General features: G+C 40.1%; 1 protein-coding gene across 1 annotated transcript in view; it reads right to left on the reverse strand.

Moving 5' to 3' along the window:
- Positions 1 to 2,407, reverse strand: part of LOC131979809 (vasoactive intestinal polypeptide receptor 2-like) — a 95,768-nt gene extending 93,361 nt beyond the window's left edge. The window contains exon 1 of the mRNA XM_059343850.1: positions 2,102 to 2,407. Coding sequence (XP_059199833.1) covers positions 2,102 to 2,152 — 51 coding nt within the window. The 5' untranslated portion in view covers positions 2,153 to 2,407. The remainder of the gene's footprint in view (positions 1 to 2,101) is intronic.
- Positions 2,408 to 19,492: the final 17,085 nt, after the last annotated feature.

A 19,492-nucleotide genomic window follows, 5' to 3' on the forward strand; every position in this document is an offset into this window, starting at 1 on the left:
GAGAAAATACATTTAAATTCCATCAAACTTAAGCATCAGCAAACGTACATGGGACACCAACAGCATTCTCATGGTTGAAAGTCTGTAAGACCGTAAGCCCGTCCATATTTCCTCTCTCCCACCATAACTGCAATATTTTGTGCTTTATACTCCGCCTCGTCATTCTTTACTATGGCCACTAGAGGGCAGAAGAGGGCCGTCTCAATCGTAAATACGGGTTGTTTTTAAGGGGAGAACATTCTGTCTGTCTTTATTTACCTCGCTTTACTTCCTTTATAATTACTACGGCCACGAGAGGTCGTCTTATAGTGACAAATGAAAATATGGGTTGTAATACGAATGCAATTTGATAATTACTGTGTGTTACTTTTCGTTGGTAAAACAGTGGCCAAGTTAAAGCAAACTGAACCAAAATGATTCGGTTTGACATTCGTCCATCCTGCTGCAGTCTCCTCACACTTAATCCCTCCCAGAATAAAAGAGGCAAAGAGAGGAGCTCTCGGTAAAGAGTCTGTGTTTACAGAAAAAGGGGTTTTGTGTACTTGAGGTGGCAGTGTTCACCAGTTAGATAATTAAACCCTCACATTTGTTTTGGGTGATGTGAACACTTTGACAGCCCGGTCTGCTTTTAGTCAGAGGAGGCTTATGGGAAGAGAGCTGTGTTTATCCTGTGAGGTGGATCAACACTGGAAAAGGACAGCCGCAGGACAACCCGCACAGGAGTTAGCTTAATTAATGAAAAAATACTTTAAAATAACTTCAGCTGATTTTTATTCCCCACAGACACAAATATTTTCATTATTTATTATGCTGACACAAATTTTCTCGGCTAATAGATTTTGCTTTTGATTTAGATAAGATGTCAGAAAAGTATTGCTTTCTGAGCCCAATAAGGATAATATTATTATTTTTTGCCATTTTTGGTCCAGAGCCTAAAGACTTTAAAACAACTACTTAGTAATCACAATAGTTGCTGATTAAATAAGTTGTTTTTCAGCTTCAGTAGGGTTTTAGCCATGTACTAAAACCTGATAAGATCAATATAATTACACATCACATTCCAACAGATAAGAGCTGAAATAATTAGTCCAAGATCAATTAAGCAGGTGATAGAGATTGGATTGGTAAACGATTTAAAAACAAATTTATCATTTCAGGTATTTTTTTTTAAGTCAACAAGCCCAAACACTCACTGCTGCAGCTTCTCAAATGTCAATATTTGTTGCTTTTTTGTGCTCTACGTGAGTAAATTGAATATTTTTTGAGATTTTTTACTTTTGGGTAGACCAAACTGGACTAAGGCTGCAGCTAATGATTATTTTTACTTTACATTTTGTGGGCTTGACAATAAATCACTGACAGTAGAAAAAAAAATCACAATTTTGCAAAACCCCAAGCTGCAAAAGAACAAAGTACTGAATATAATTATAGGTTAAGGAAACTAGTTACTAGGTTCCTTGTATGTGAAAACTGATTCTGACGTGTTCAAACGTCTTGTTTTCCTGTGATTTAATAACCTTTAAGAATGGCAAATTTTCCCGATATATAAAGGAAACCAGCATATAAGCACTAGCCAGGTTTCCATCTAAATGTATGTCAAAATTTGATCAAATTTTAAAAAAAATCTGCAAAATTAAATGCAAATTAATGCTTGCTTCATCCACTGCTGTCATGTGAATATTTATTAAGAGTAGGAAAAATAGAAGAGGACTCTGAATAAATATTTCAGGCTTCTCTCCTCTCCTGCACTGTCATTTCTGTCCTTTCTATTGTATTCATGTTATAATTTCATTATTGTGCAATTATAACACTGCAGGAATGCTTGCACTGCAGACAAAAGCAGGAAATATAATAGTATAAAGTACAGACATTCCACACACAAATCAACAGCTATAATTAGTAGTAATAATTCATTAATATTAGCAATATAAATGTTTTATTTCACCATTAGTAATGAAAATAAGACTCTATAACTGTGTGCTATCAAGGTGTAAATTTTAATGTGACCTTTAAATGCATCATTTTGTTTCTGTCCGGCCGTTTTACTCTTTAAATAGTGTAAAAAATAATAATAATAATAAAGAAAAAGAAAGGGACTCACCATGATCGGACACGTGGAGAAACACAAGGTGACAAAAAGCAAACTTTTCATGTTTCCTCCTCACTCAGGTACAATCCGATATGAGGTGAGAGAAACGCGGGTTATTAATAAAAACTCGAGTCCGGACTTCATTTAAACTCCACTTTAGACTTTTTCAGCCGCTGAACAGGATCTGAATATTGTTTTAAATCCATAAATGTGACGCTGAGAGAGGAGGAGAAGCGGGTGATGCTCTGTATCCCCACTGCTCTCATACACTGAGCTCAGTGTGGAGACAGATCAGTGACCCGCAGTTGCAGTCACCTGCGATGTACACGCACACTTCCGGTACTGCTTTTCAAAATAAAACATCAACTAAGCAATCTATCTCGCATCCGATTTATCGCACAATTAGCAATTATTTTAATGAGGAGGTATTCAGTGGCGGACTCAGACTGTTTGAAGGGCAGGGACGAAAAAATAAAAAGGTAAAAAACGTAAAAAACACGGGGCCCTACCAGCGCGCAAAAGCTATGATGCATCATGTATGATGAAATAGTCCTGATCCTTGATTACGATTAGCATGAAGTTAAAAGGAGATCCAGATCAAAGTAATTAATTATATGGTACTGACAATTAGAATTGATTTTAAGTTTTATTACTTGTTTTTAAAGCCCTGAATGGTAAGGCTCCTGACTATATCCATGACATGCTTCTACCCTACAAGCCTGAACGCTGCCTGAGATCCGCCGGCTCAGCTTTGCTTCTGGTTCCGAGGTCCCGTCTCATTACAAAAGGTGACTGGGCCTTCGCTGTCTGTGCTCCACAGCTGTGAAACTCCCTGCCCGGAGATCTCAGGCAGGCAAGCTCAGTGGCTTCTTTTAAATCTCTTCTAAAGACTTACTTTTATCCATTGGCCTTCTCTTAATTTACTTTTATTACGTTTTATGACTACCTTGTTGGAAATGGGGATTTTAAATTTGTCATTTCTTTTTGTGGTTTTATTTTGTTGTTGTCAGTTAATTGTATTTGATACGTTTTATTTCTCTTGTACAGCACCTTGTAACTCGTTTTTGAAAGGTGCTATATAAATAAAGTTGTGATTATTATTATCATTAATTAAAGCCGTTGAACCGAATTTTTATAGGGCAGGGATGGGCAACTGGAGGCCCGGGGCCCGCATACGGCCCGCACCCTCACTTGAAGTGGCCCTCAGTACAACTACATGCATTTGAGCATGAAATCTTAAAAGCGCAGTGTAAAAAAGCACAAAATTACTTCTTGCTATTGATGTTGGTCTGTTGTTCTTGCACTGAAAAAAAAAATCACAGAAAGTGGTTATTTTTTATTTGCTTCAAACCTTTTGGTCATGAAATATGTTAAGTTACTGCACTGTAAACATATTTAAAATTGCAGTTTCATCATATCATTAAGTGCACGGTCCTGTATGTGGCCCTGTGGTAGTGTCAATGAAAAATTGTGGCCCCCTGCAGGATTTAGGTTGCCCATCCCTGGTCTATGGGGTCCGAGGGCATGCAAAATGAACATTTGTACATTTTTAAGTAAAATGTATCAACCTTGTGCACTTTGAAAGCTAAATGAAAGCAAACACCTTACATAACAATTTTCACAGTTGGGTGATACTGTATTATTGAATCTTTATTGATATCCGACTGTGACATTTTTGTATCACTGCAGATAATTTTCTTCACTGGGATTCTTTTTCTCTCTATTCCAAGGGCACTTTATCCTGTTTTCTAATTTGGCATCTAATTGTGCTTTTCTACTACGAGTACATGCAGACTATTAATTCGCTTTTTGCTTCATTGCAAATTTAAGTATCACTCGATGTAGCTGTTCGTCATAGCGACGGCACATGAAAGCAACGCCTCTTTCACATTCCCCGTTCGTCGGCTACCAAAGAGAGGCACCATGGCTCCAGAAGGGCACTAGAATGGCCCTCATTAAGGCACATTATCTAGTTTTTTTGCACTAGAGGGCACATCATCATAATTTATTACATGAAGGGGCACCCGAGAGGGCACCCAATCATTTTTTGCACGTGTAAAGGGCAGCCAATAAGGCACTTCTTCTCGTTTGCACCACTGTAGAGGGCACTTTAGCGCACTTTTTTAACCATGGAGGCATGCCACTGGAAGTATTGGATTTAATCTTGCACCAATGGATGATGCTGTAGAGTTGCACAAGAATCATGATTCATCAGAATCAGATTTAATGCCAAGTAGGTTTTCACAAACAGGGAATTTGTGTGATATTTTGGTGCATAAGTACAAACAAAGTAATACAAATATGAATAGAGATTAAGAAAGTACTGTACTAGTTAAAAACTGCAGCATACATGAAAAAAAGAATAAAAGTCAACTATACCAAAAATATCTGAATATATTTTAAAAGAGAAACAGTATGTACAAATACAATGTTTTTAAATGAGGGAAGGAGTGGTGCAAACTTTACATAAGTATGCATCTCCTTCATTTATATAAAGTAATCTATTACACTGGCAATTTAGATCAAAATAATTGATATTCTGATATGTTGTTGATACCATGTGTTTAATATAATACAATCTTCGTTTATTATACATCTGAATGCGTTAAAGTACCACAATTATTTAAAAGAAACAGATTTAATTTAAAAAAAACTAAAATATTAACAATATAACGAATGTGTACGTCTACAAGTTGAGGAAAACATTAGAAATAATGATATTAATTACTTATTCTCACTCTAATTAGAGTGTGTTCAGTTACCTTTTCCTCTCAAAGCACTGTGTGCAGGATGTTTAAATATATAGCTGTTGATGTTTTAAATATCCTATATCCTATTCTGGCTTCTGTCACAGGAAATAGACTCACATAGAGATATAAGCAGTCAGACAGAAAGCAAACAGGCTCAGTAATGGCAGTACGAAAACATTATTGTATGCTAATGTTACATTTAAGAAAGCATTGTGTAGCTAAAGTTATTCACCATTTCCTGTTGCTCGTATCAGACCTAGTGAGGCTGGAGCTGAAGAGTGAGGGTTTTACTGCTCATGAATAAAAGTCTCACTTTAAAGGGAGAACTTGGCTACAGATATAATAACTGTTGCCATTAAAGGGAGAGAAATTATAGAAAGAGAAAACAACTTTCAGCCATTCTTCTGTCATCCAAACGTCTCAGTGTTGTCTTAAATAATGACTTGAGTGCTTCGGAAATTGCTTTGGGAATAATCTTGCACATGAATAATTGAGAATGAAGCAGAGGAAAATGGTTTAAATAAAATAAATAGAGCATGTGGACCGTGGCGTGAGCTGACACAAACTTTCTGCACAGCATCTTTCTTCCAAATTTGTACCATTGTAAAAAGTCTGAAACTACCAATTCCGCTGTGCAACCATTCAATATTGACTCTGTCAAATCCTCCACTGCTCTGCAGGGCCGTCGTCTACAGCCAAGACTACTTTGTATTTCAAACAGTGACAGTTTTTCTGTGGAGACAGTGTCTCATTGGCTTGTGTCCTCCAGTACATCACAGTTGGGTGGTGGTCTGTCAAATATGTACAAGAACTCAAAGCTGCATTGATTAATTGTTAAAGTTCATTGTCACTACACCAGAAATCAGCAATTCAAGTTTTGAATGTCATCAGCCGGTTCATTGGCAGTTATTCCTTTTCATCAGCCTCACACGTACGTGTTATTTTTTTATTTATTTATTTATTTTTTAACCCATAAGAACCGATGGTGACACCCGTGTAACAAACACTTTAAATCTTCTATAATCTCCCATATTCAGCTTTATGCTTCACCATAACTCATTAAATCCCTAAGCGACACATACTCAACACCCTGGTGTGGTGGTCATGTGACTGTGACAGGAAGTGACTTCTCCAAAATATGGGTGTGACTAGAAACAGAAATGTGAAAAAGTAGCTAATTCTAAAAATCTTATTTTTTGTTATGATGCTTAGTTTAAACCCATTTAACAATCCAACTCCATTAATAGTTTGTCCTGTATTGCATTTAACTTGTTCTGACCATATTTCCTGAACAAATTAAAGTCACAATTTTGATATATGTTATGAAGATGCAAACAAAAAGGCAAATGGTTATTTGTTTTTATCTATTATTGATTTATTATTATTTGGTACTTAATGTTTGTTCGCCTTTTTCTTTGCATGTCATTTATCATTTATCAAATATCATGAACATAAATACCATAAATGCAATGTATCGTATATGTCACATGTTTTAAAAACATGACAAATGTGTTCTACGTGGTCCACTTGGTTTGTGGTATATCCCCCATAATTTTTCTTTAACCCTCTGGAGTCCATCTATTTATTGAAAATACATGTTTTATTTACAGTAATAACTTCATTTACATATGATATGTAGACAAGCTGAGAAAGCCAGTTGAAAGTGCAATCATAGGAGCTTTCACAGTGGGCCATCTATGTTTCTAGACCGTTTTTAAAATGTGAATTTTCTTTCCACAATGAAAACTATTACTATTTTTAATTTACACGCAAATAGACTGTTTTGTAGTTTTATTATTTTTTTCTGCTGTTTTTGTGTGTATAAATAGTAAAAAAAAAAGGTACATTTCCATAGACACCTGTGTGTCTGTGTGTTTGTTTGTATTTTCGTTTCCTGGCAACTTTATACTGTTAATTAAAATAAAATGAAAAATCTGACTGATAGCCAAGTTTGTGTGGAGAAAAAGGAGCCATAAATGTGATGTAAGGACAGACTGAAAGATGCTAAACAGAGACGGAAATTAATTTTGAACCAAAATCTCCTGGACTTGAGAGGTTTAAGGATTACTTGGTCTGCGTTCTTATGGCTTAATACTCTTTTAATTGGTTTTTCATTTTTATAAACACAAACGTTAGAAAAAACAAACCAGACAACAAAGCCCAAAACAAAACAAAAGAAGTCCCACCCCAAACTAACAGTGAGCGATGCACTATATATTTCTATTTATACATAAAATAAGTAAGCAAATGAAAAAGACGAAGAGCACATACATAAAATAAATGAAAGGGCAGACGGCCCTGATCCTCCAGGGACACGAAGAGTTATAGTTTCTGTAAAAAGGAATGCAATGGTTCCCAGATCCTCCTGAACTTGTCTGATTTGTGATTAAGGTCATGAGTCAACTTCTTGAGAGGAATAACTGTGAAAAAAAAAAAAAAAAAATCTGTGAAATCCACATGTCGACTGGGGGGATCTGGGGAGTTGACCACCGCAGCATGATACATTTTTTAGCCAAAAACAAAAGATTTATCAACAGAGATTTGGTGTCTGTGCCTGAGAAATTGTCTGAAGCATGATTAAGTAGATAGAAAGAAAGAGTCAACAAAAACTGTTTACCAGTGACCTCCTGGATTACACAGTGAACCCCCTTCCAGAAAGTCGCAGAGTTGACTTTTAGGTATTGAAATACCTTCTGAGGGCAGCATTGCTTGCCATTGGTTCTCTCGGCCGCCCAATCAGAGACAGCAGGGGGCGGGACATGGATTATTTCAAATTTTTAGTTGGCGGGACTTGGATTACTTGAATCAAAGTAAACTGCTGCAAAAAAACTGCTGCGAAAATGTCCTTAGACCTAACATTATCAGTTGCAATGAGAGGAACATATTTCATCAGGCTAAGATAAATAACATTAGCTATGATTAGTCTAGTTAACATTAGCTATGATCCTGTTATTGCTATGAGCAAGCTAGCTAATGTTGCAAGTTACATCAGTAGCTAAATAAGAGGGACTCAATAGAAACAAGCAGCATTTCTTTCATTCATATCTTGATATCACCTAATATAGTACAATATAAAACATATTATTACATCTGCAACAATCTCCTAATGTTTAGAAAGAGTCATTGCCATGAGCTAGCTAGCATTGCAAGTTAGCTTACTCACATTAGTTAGTCTAGATAGCGAACGGTAAATAAGAAGCCTTACTTTAATACAAAAGCACTACTAATATCTTGATATTTTATAATATAGGTCAACATAAAACATGCCATTACCTTGACTGCAACAATCTCCTGGGAAGTGATTCAAGTAATCCAAGTCCTGCCTACTAAAAATTTGAAATAATCCATGCCCCGCCTCCTGCTGTCTCTGATTGGGCGGCCGAGGGAACCATTGGCAAGCAATGCTGCCCTCAGATGGTATTTCAATAACTAAAAGTCCACTCTGCCAGAAAGTCTGGATGCGGTCACATGTTAGATGGTGCCTGCTCCACCTACTGTATGTGCAGACATTCGTTGTCAGCCAATTAAATGACCAGTCGCAGTTTTGTTCAGTTCAGGTGCAAAAACTCATGTTTAGTGGTTAAATTCAGAAAAGAAAGAAACAACACGGGTAGGTTTAGACAGAAAAAGGTAATGGTTTGGATTAAATCTTTAGTTTTCTGAATTTAAGCATGTTGTTTATTTATGGTTTCTGCTACCCCAAAGTGATGTTATTAAAGGTTTAAATAGTAGCTGTTCTGGAGCTTTGACTCATAATAAATACTGTTACTTTCTAAAATTCAACTATTAAAGTATAGTTTGTAAGGACAAGGAGCGCTTAGAGTACTGTGAAAGTTTGGATAACGGCAACTAAATGGATGATTAATTCCTTGTTCATTATTAGTTCAAAAAACACATTTGCTTCCTGTTTAATTTGGTGTTTAATTGGATGATGATTTTCACCACCTGTGGCTCAGAGTTTATCTTCTTTAATGAAAGCCTCACTACAAACGGCTGCGATCCAGGCCTCTTTCATCTCCACCACAATTCTTTCTGTCCAGACAATCAGAGCTAAACAGAGACGCTGAGACGCTGATGTTACATGTTTCCCCCACAATAAACGAAGGCTGAGCAGAGCCGTGGGCCGCTGGGTCCAACTGAGTTTGTTTGTCTAAATCAAACTGTGAAGTCACAGTCCAACCACTTACATAGCCTTTAACAACTCGTAACCTGGGGCTGATTATAACCTGAACTTTTAAAAACAGTTTTTGGGTATATTTTTGGAAACAGCTGCTAAGTTTCGTTCCCCAGGGTGTTTTTTATTTCATGGCAGCGGCTGACTGACACCTGAGAGCTGCAGGTGCTTGGAGAGTTTGTCAGCTTCTAGGATCAGTCCAAATATCCACCCGAAAGCCTAAAGCCTAAACCTGAACCCTCACTGACTTAATTAACTTCACATAGTAAGTCTTAGAGTGTGAGGTGCTGCAAGTGCTCAAAATGGTACCAAGGCTAGACAGGAATAGGATGGCACTTTGCAGCAAAATATCATGATGCCACCAAATTGTAAAACTTTAGATAAGGGACTTTTTCTATGAAGGTATTATTGGTACAAAAGATTTGAGCACCTTTAACAGTGGAATTTGTACTTGTGTACAGTGATTGTGGATGCATATCAGTAAATTTGATGTCACTTACTCTGAGTTGTGTACTTGTAGATTGTTTTTTCTCCACAATTACAACACTTACAACAAATTCTTAATTACAGGTGCACAGATCCTATTTTACAAGTCACAGATTAAAAAACTGACACGCTCACATTTTTAATAATTTCTCACAAGAATATTTATGTTCTTTTAAAACAGAAACACAAATCGACAACTGCTCGAATCTTCCTCATGAATCACAGATTCTGTTTCCTTCAACTACAAATCACAACTTGCGCCCCTCCACTGGGGTCTGTGGTGCAGAACTATCCGTGCATTCAGTCTATGGAGCAAAAGGCGGATGGTGATCTGAGATCGACTGATCCCACAGCCAATCAGAGGAGAGGGGCTTTTGTAAAATCCGGCGAAGCAGTGTCGCCAACTTAGCTACTTTGTTGCTATATTTAGCGACTTGTGTAATAAAATATTATTGAGATTTTTGACACATTGTTGGACCAAACAACATAAAAGGTGGAGCTAATGATTTATTTTTATTTTTTTTTACCACTGATTTAATGTGAAGTCCATAAAATGCAAGACAGTAGAACATCTTTTTAAATGTTACAATAACAGTTTTGCAAAAAAGCTGGTACAAAAAACAAAGTATTGAATATAAATATAGACTGAGGAAAAAAGTACTTTGTGACCAACGTCTTGTTTTCCTGTGATTTAATAACCTTTGAGAATGGCATATATTCCTAATATATATAAGAAACCAGCATTTGCGCACAAGCCAGGTTTCCATCTTAATTTATGTCAAAACAGGCCAGTCAACAGCAAAAAGTGTTGCTTTTTACATTTCTGCAAACCACAGACATGTTGATCTGAAATGTGGTTTTTTTCCGATAACGATGTGTAATGTGATGTTAAAAGCCACGTACAGTTCAGCCGTCAGGTGAGTGGGAGGGCAGGTAGATGGCCCAAACCAAGACAAGACTAAACCATAAGACAGGAGGCAGTGTTTTTTATGCATTCATTTCCATACTCGTCAGATATCGACACACGTGGAACCCCTTTGCTTCAGTTTAAGTAGAACCTGGGACGTTGTGTCACCTTTCTCAAGTTACATGCTTATTGGCTTTTCAAAATAACTTCCATATTCACATATTTTCATCATTTTATTTTTTTCCAGAGGCTGTGAGAACAACTAAAACATCTCTCTGTCTGTGCATTTATATATATTTTTTATATTTTATTGTTAGTTTTAATCTAAGTCCTTTGCTATACATTTAAATGTCGATTCTGACCTCCTGAGTGTGTAACAGTCAGCTTCAAGCCAGAGACTCCTTGGAAAGTAATAACTTGGTACTTTGGGATTTGTCACAAAATTACCCAAAAAAGAATCAAATTGACCTCAAAATGACACAAAATGATTAAAAAAAAGACATAAAAAGACATAAAATGACCAAAAAATTACATAAAATTAAGCAAAAAGGGACTCAAATTGACTACAAAATGACAAAAAAATGACCACAAAAAGACACAAAATGACCAAAAAAGACGTAAAATGACCAAAAAAAGACACAAAATTACCAAAAAAGACACAAAATTACCAACAACAAAAAAGACACAAAATTACTAAAAAAACCACAAAATTACCAAAAAGACTAAAACACATGAACACTTTAACACAGTGGAGACAGAGCTGACTTCCAAAATGATTTGGCGACCCACAGAAATCCTTTCGCGACCCCAATTGGGGTCGGGACCCCAAGTTTGAGAATAGCTGCCCTGGACAACAGGCTCCCCGTGGTGGTAGCCACAAGAACATATTGAATTCTTCAGACCCCGGGAATGAGAGGTTCGCTCAAACACAATGGCTCTAATTGATATTTATTTATGTGATGGTGACTCTCTAACTGCTCAGTTGTAACCTCCTGTCCCTTGGAAGAATTGCAACATTCAGTTCACAAACTAGAAGTAATGGTGTGGGACATGAAAATTGAAAAGGAACATATAACATAGTTAAATCAACCTCTGATGGAAATCAGACATGACATTAATGACAGTCAGGAACATGGATACCGGAATACAAACGAGTTTTTGGTCCAAAATACAGAGTACCTTAGAGATCAGCTCAGAGACACTATGAAATGGCTACAACAGCATCACTCAAAACTCTTAAAGATATACATTGGGTTCTGTCCCCCATGGTTGAGATAATCTGCCGGCTGCAGGAAGAAATAACTTCTTGCAGCCTTAAGCTACACAGTGTCTTTGAGGAGGTTACTGCAGTAAGACAACCACTCTACATGATTTTACTTCAATCCAATCCAATCCACTTTATTTGTATAGCACATTTAAACAACAAAAACATCTCCAAAGTGCTGTACATAGAATCAACAATAAAACAAACATTTCCATATAACAATCAGCAATAAATAATAAGTGTATTACTCTAAAATGATGCTATAAATAAAACAATAAAATCAAACAGATTTTAAATAAATAAAAGACATAGTTTGAAGTAGTAAAAGAAATAAAAGACACAGAGGACCACAAAACTCACGCAAAGTTAAAAAGCCAGGGAATAAAAATGGGTCTTAAGACGAGACTTAAAGCACTCCACCGTGGGGGCTGTTGGGACATGGAGGGGGAGGGCATTCCAAAGTCTGGGGCCCACCACAGAGAAAGCCCTGTCCCCCCTGGTTTTAAATCTCGCTCTAGGCACCACGGGCTGGAGCTGGCCCTCGGACCTCAATTTGAGCGCTGGAGTATAGATTTGGATGAGGTCCTTGATGTACTATGGGGTCAGTCCATTCAAAGCTTTAAAAACAAACAACAAAATCTTAAGATCAATACGAAAATGAACAGGGAGCCAGTGCAAAGACGCAAGGATTGGGGAATTTACTTACAGATATCGGTCACTTTGTCAATGCTGGAAGTCAGATATCACAGAAGGCAAAGAAGCCTCTTTCATAGTGCCGTCCTGCAAATGTCCCGCCATATTGCCGGAAAGATCTGTCCCAGCTTTTCGCCTTAGGGCGTTCATAGTGATCCCACAAAGGCTTGATATTCATGCCCTCTCATAGTGCAGTCTAGCGTCGTGGAACAAGGTGATCCATGTTTTGAAGCTGCCATCCGCTGTGCCATCTTGGAACTCCTTCAGATGAAAACATCTAGCAAGTCTACATACCAGGATGTCTCTGAGAACTCCTTCCTGGAATGTTTTTTTTTTTTTTGTAAATTTTATTTATGCAAAGTTTTGGCACATATATATATATTACACATACAGTACAATAAACATAGAAAAAACAGAGAACAGAGAAAAAAATAAAAATAAAATAAAAGTAAACAAACAGATAAAACAAAACAGAAGCAACAGACAGCCAGCCACCAATTACTCATTAATGTAAAAAGAAAATGTGCACAAAAACATGTCAGTCCAACAAAATGTCCCCAATTGTCCACTCACATGAAATGAAAAGGGCCAGAGAATGAGTCCAGGAGGCCCGAGCCAGAGGGGAACAGCAAAGTCTCATAACCCGGATACATATCAAGAAAAAATATACAATATATATAACATATATTTATATACAATATAATATAATAAAAAAATAATAATAATTACTTAATAAAATAAAAATAAGAAAGCAGTGCGTTCAGGTACCAGTTTGAGGTTTATCTTTTCTAATGTATTCAATAAAAGGGCCCCAGATCTTTTTAAACCTATCATGAGAATTAGACAAAGAAAATCGAACCTCCTCGAGGTATAAACAGGAAACCATATCATTCAGCCACCTTTTGAAGCAGGGAGGGGAAGCGGACTTCCACTCCCTTAGGATGACTCGTTTTGCAATGGCCACATGAGGACTTGTTGTAAAGCAGAGGGAAGAGTCAATGAACTGTTGGAGCAGCCCAGTATCACCAAGAGACAGTCAGGGACCAGTCGTTTGTCATATACAGTACTATACAAATAAAAAATATCAACCCAAAATCTAGTGAGCTTAGAGCAGGACCAGAAGAGATGCCCAAGAGTTCCATCAGCTGATTTGCATTTATCACAAGTGGGAGAGACCGCAGGAAAGATTCTATTCAACTTAGTCTTGGAGTAGTGCAATCTATGTACTACTTTAAACTGAATGAGCTGAAGTCGAGCATTAATAGAGCATGCCTTTATCCTATTTAACCCTTTCGTCCATAGCTCATCAGAAATTACTTCACCGGTGTCCTTAATCCACGCCTCTTTAATATGGAGAGAGGGGGTTGCCCTAGAGAAGAGGTTAACTAATCGAGAGATCAAATGTTTGGAGGTGGGAGGTTTGGTCATAATATCATAGAAGACATGTTGTATCGGGATCACATCTAGGCTAGAAAATGATTGCTTGGCAAAATTCCTAATTTGCAAATAACAAAAAAATTGACTAGTAGGGAGTTTGAACTTTGCCTGAAGTCGAGCAAAAGAAGCAAAATGATTGTCAATGTACAGATCCCTGATAGTGGTAAGACCATCATCTGACCAGTGCTTAAATACAGCATCCATCAACCCTGGCTTAAAACAGGGGTTCTGACATATGGGGGCATAAATTGATATGTCAGGGAGGCTCAGGATTCCCCTAATTTGCTTTAATATTTTAATCGAGTTGCAGAGAAAAAAATTACTGCGCAGCGATTTAATTTTAAAATCAGGTTTTGAAAACAGAATGGCTGACAAGGAGGCACCAGTAAGTGATAGGGCATTACTAAGATCAATCTCAGGCCATCTAGGGCCGGGCCCATGCACCTCTGCACCCCCAACTGTGGACTGATTCCAGAAAATAAAGGCTCTGGCATTACAGGCCCAGTAGTAATGTCGAAAGACAGGGAGGCCTAGACCTCCTTCCTCCGTGGGCTTCTGTAGGTGGACCTTTGCTATGCGAGGAGGCTTGAAGGCCCATATGAAGGGCATAATAATAGAGTCCAACATTTTAAAAAAGGAAGAAGTAAGGAATATGGGCACATTCTGAAAAAGATAAGTAAATTTAGGGAGCACGACCATTTTGACGATATTGACACGGCCAATTAGTGAAAGGGGGAGAAGTTTCCATTTATCTATCATGCGTTTGAGTCTGCCAATCAGGTCCATATAATTTAATTTAAAAAGAAGTTTTGGATTTCTAGGCACAATGATCCCCAAATAAGAAAATTGATCATGGGAGACTCTGAAAGGCAAATTATGAAGAAAGCTGGAGTCAAGACCGTTAGACAGAGGCATAAAAACAGATTTCTCCCAGTTTATAGTGAACCCAGAGAGTCGCCCAAAGCCCTCTATCAGGTTAAGAAGCGGTGAAAGGGATGTCTTTACATCTGAAAGAGTCAAAATAACATCATCTGCGTACAGACCGATGGTACACTCTGATGTGCCGCAACTTATACCAGAGATTTGGGGATTGGCTCTGATGGCTATGGCCAGCGGTTCAAGAGCTAATGCAAAAAGCATTGGAGAGAGGCAGCAGCCCTGCCTGGTGCCACGGTGCAACAGAAACGGGGGGGACCTGTCATGGTTGGTTAGAACAGAAGATTGGGGACTAGCATAAAGCATCTTTAAAATATTCATAAATTTTGACCCAAAACCGAATTTGTCAAGCGCGGCAAACATGTATCTCCACTCTACCTGATCAAAAGCCTGCTGGGCATCTAGTGAGATAACAGCCGAGTGGGGCAACTTTGTTGAATACATCAAATTTAGCAAACATCTTGTGTTTGAGAAGGAAAACCTGTCGGGAATAAAACCTGATTAAACGGGATGAATTAAAGTGCCAATATATTTATTCAAGCGGTTGGTCAGGACTTTTGCAATAACCTTTTGGTCAGAGTTAAGCAGACTAAGGGGACGATATGACATTTGTTTCGTCTCTGTCCTTTTTCAAGAGGACACAGATATGGGCGTCGTATAGAGAATGAGGGAAGGTACCATTTTTCACCGAGCAACTGACCATTCGTAGCAAGAGGGGCGCAATGACGTCAATGTGTGTCTTATAAAATTCTATCCCAAAACCATCTGGCCCGCATGCTTTGCCGCTAGGGAAAGAACGAATAGCATTTCTAATCTCTACCAGTGTAAAGTCAGAGTCCAGAACCAATCGCGCGGGCTCAGAAAGAACTGGGATGTCTAATGTATGGAAAAAATTGTCAATTTCTGTATCAGTGGCATTAGATCTAGAGGCATATAGCTGACTGTAAAAGCTAAAAAATCTATCATTAATCTGCTTGTGATCAGTTAAAAGCTGACCCGTAGATGAAGAAATTTTATGTATTGCCCTATCAGCTTGGACGCCCTTCAATTGCCTTGCAAGCAATTTATCGGCTTTCTCTCCCAACTCAAAGTGCTTCTGCTTAAGTTTACGAATATAGTTCCCAACCTGCTCGCCGAGAATATGGTTGTATTCATATTTCACTATCAGAATAGAGCTAAGGGTGTCTTCAGACCCTGTGTTACGATAGTCCTCTTCCAGTACAGCTAATTCAGCCTCAATATCGGTGAGGCGCCTACACCTGGCCCTTTTACGAGATGCCTGATAAGAGATGATGTGCCCTCTGATAACCACTTTAAAGGACTCCCACAAGTCACCATTGTCATTGAAGAGCAGAAAATCAGCAATTTTGGCCGATATGTAGCTACTGAAAGTATCATCTAAATATAGTGAGGGATTAAATTTCCAATTATATTGCGGGGCATTAAGATGAAAGTCGATAACCAATGAGAGGGGTGCATGGTCCGAAACCAAGATACTATGATAGGTCAAGCTTATCACATTTGAAATTAGTCTAGAGTCAACAAACAAATGATCAATTCTTGTGAAACTGCCATGCACAGGGGAGAAAAAAGAATATTGTCTCACAGATCCAGAGATTTGGTAAGATCATTGAGAACAGGGACGGATTTCAACACTGGGGCCACGGACGATGAGGACCTATCCAAAAGCGGATCAAAATAGCAATTAAAATCACCGCCAATAATTATATTGTGATCATTATATTCGGTAGCAAGGTTGAATATTTTACAGAAAAAATCAGGGCTATCGAAATTGGGGGCGTAAATGTTTAGGAAAACTAACGGGACTGAATTGACCGTGCCCGTGACCAAAATGAACCTCTCATCTGGATCCGTAATCTGAGTTTTGAATACAAATGGAATGGACCTGCGAACAAGAATGGCAACCCCCCTCGCCTTGGAGGAAAAGGTGGACTGATACACCTCATCACTCAGACTCATCACTGGCCTAGGTGAATATATGACATAGATCTATGTAGAGGGGCAGAAAGTGAAAACCGACATGTTTCTGTGACATGTCACATGATTCTGTGACGTACAGAAGGCTGGCAAAAAGTCAAGTGACACCAAAGACAAATGAAAAAAAACAAAAACAAATAAAACCCACAAAAAACCCAAACCCGCTATAGGAACTAAGCGGTACATCCCACTAGCTAACAAGGAGGCTGCCGGGTCCTGGAATGTTTAATGAGAATTCAATATCAGGATATCTTCGAAAAATACAAGACCTATAAAACAGTGCTTTGATATATAGGTGTTGATTGGGCTCAGCTCTGCTAATAATCCAAATTAAGAAAAGCAGGGAAATTGCAGCTTCAGAAAGACCCTGGGATTTCATGGGCTCTTTCCCATAGAGTTCCAGAGGAAATGTGTACTCTGTTGTATTTAAGGACTATTACACCCATTCGGTTGAGCTTTACAGAAGAGAGGGTGTCCAAGTCACTCACCAACAAAATTATAAACTGATGGGGAGTATCAGACCTCATCCTGTTACCCCTAAATTCCACTGCATGCATAATGGCTGCAGATCCGTCGGCGGAGCCAATACGCATTCATTATAATCACTGTGTGAGGTTCCACCGACTCCAGATCCGCTGCGTAGTGAGTCCGTCGTCGCACCGCCATCCATCAGCCCTGGCAAAACTTGCGCAGAGCTTCTATTTTTGACGGACAATGGAGCATGGCGCATCAATTCAGCACAGAGCTGAGACCATGTGAAGCAGTAACTCTGCCGCTGAGACCATGTGAACCAGTAACTCTGCCGCTGAGACCATGTAAACCAGTAACTGTCGCTGAGACCATGTGAATCAGTAACTCTGCCGCTGAGACCATGTGAACCAGTAACTCTACCGCTGAGACCATGTGAACCAGTAACTCTGTCTCTGAGACCATGTGAACCAGTAACTCTACCGCTGAGACCATGTGAACCAGTAACTCTGTCTCTGAGACCATGCGAACCAGTAACTCTGCCGCTGAGACCATGTGAACCGATGACTCTGTCGCTGAGACCATGTGAACCAGTAACTCTGCCGCTGAGACCATGTGAACCAGTAACTCTGTCGCTGAGACCATGCGAACCAGTAACTCTGCCGCTGAGACCATGCGAACCGGCGACTGCCACTGAGACCATGCAAACCGGCGACTGCCACTGAGACCATGCGAACCGGCGACTGCCACTGAGACCATGCGAACCTGCGACTGCCACTGAGACCATGCGAACCTGCGACTGCTACTGAGACCATGCGAACCGGTGACTGCCATCGAGACCATGCAAACCGGCGACTCTGCCGCTGAGAGACCATGTGAACCGGTGACTCTGTTGCTGAGACCATGTGAACCAGTAACTCTGCCGCTGAGACCATGTGAACCGATGACTCTGTCGCTGAGACCATGTGAACCAGTAACTCTGCTGCTGGGACCATGTTAACCGGTGACTGCTACTGAGACCATGCGAACCGGCGACTGCCACTGAGACCATGCGAACCTGCGACTGAGACCATGCGAACCGGCGACTGCCACCGAGACCAATGCGAACCGGCGACTCTGTCGCTGAGAGACCATGTGAACCGGTGACTCTGTCGCTGAGAGACCATGTGAACCGGTGACTCTGTCGCTGAGACCATGTGAACCAGTAACTCTCCCGCTGGTACCATGTGAACCGGTGACTGCCACTGAGACCATGCGAACCGGCGACTGCCACTGAGACCATGCAAACCGGCGACTGCCACTGAGACCATGCAAACCGGCGATTGCCACTGAGACCATGCGAACCGGCGACTGCCACTGAGACCATGCGAACCGGCGACTGCCACTGAGACCATGCGAACCGGTGACTGCCACAGAGACCATGCGAACCGGCGACTCTGTCGCTGAGAGACCATGTGAACCAGTGACTCTGCCGCTGAGACCATGTGAACCAGTAACTCTGCCGCTGAGACCATGTGAACCAGTAACTCTGCCGCTGGGACCATGTTAACCGGTGACTGCTACTGAGACCATGCAAGCCGGCGACTGCCACTGAGACCATGCGAACCGGCGACTGCCACTGAGACCATGCAAACCGGCGACTGCCACCGAGACCATGCGAACCGGCGACTCTGTTGCTGAGACCATGTGAACCAGTAACTCTGCCGCTGGGACCATGTTAACCGGTGACTGCTACTGAGACCATGTGAACCGGCGACTGCCACTGAGACCATGCAAACCTGCGACTGCTACTGAGACCATGCAAACCGGCGACTGCCACCGAGACCATGCGAACCGGCACCTCTGTCGCTGAGAGGCCATGTGAACCGGTGACTCTGTCGCTGAGACCATGTGAACCAGTAACTCTGCCGCTGAGACCATGTGAACCGATGACTCTGTCGCTGAGACGATGTGAACCAGTAACTCTGCCGCTGGGACCATGTTAACCGGTGACTGCTACTGAGACCATGCAAGCCGGCGACTGCCACTGAGACCATGCGAACCGGCGACTGCCACTGAGACCATGCAAACCAGCGACTGCCACCGAGACCATGCGAACCGGCGACTCTGTCGCTGAGAGACCATGTGAACCGGTGACTCTGTTGCTGAGACCATGTGAACCAGTAACTCTGCCACTGAGACCATGTGAACCAGTAACTCTGCCGCTGAGACCATGTGAACCAGTAACTCTGCCGCTGAGACCATGTGAACCAGTAACTCTGCCGCTGAGACCATGTGAACCTGCGACTGC

This window comes from Centropristis striata, chromosome 11, assembly GCF_030273125.1.
Source record: "Centropristis striata isolate RG_2023a ecotype Rhode Island chromosome 11, C.striata_1.0, whole genome shotgun sequence".
NCBI classification, from domain to species: Eukaryota; Metazoa; Chordata; class Actinopteri; order Perciformes; family Serranidae; genus Centropristis; species Centropristis striata.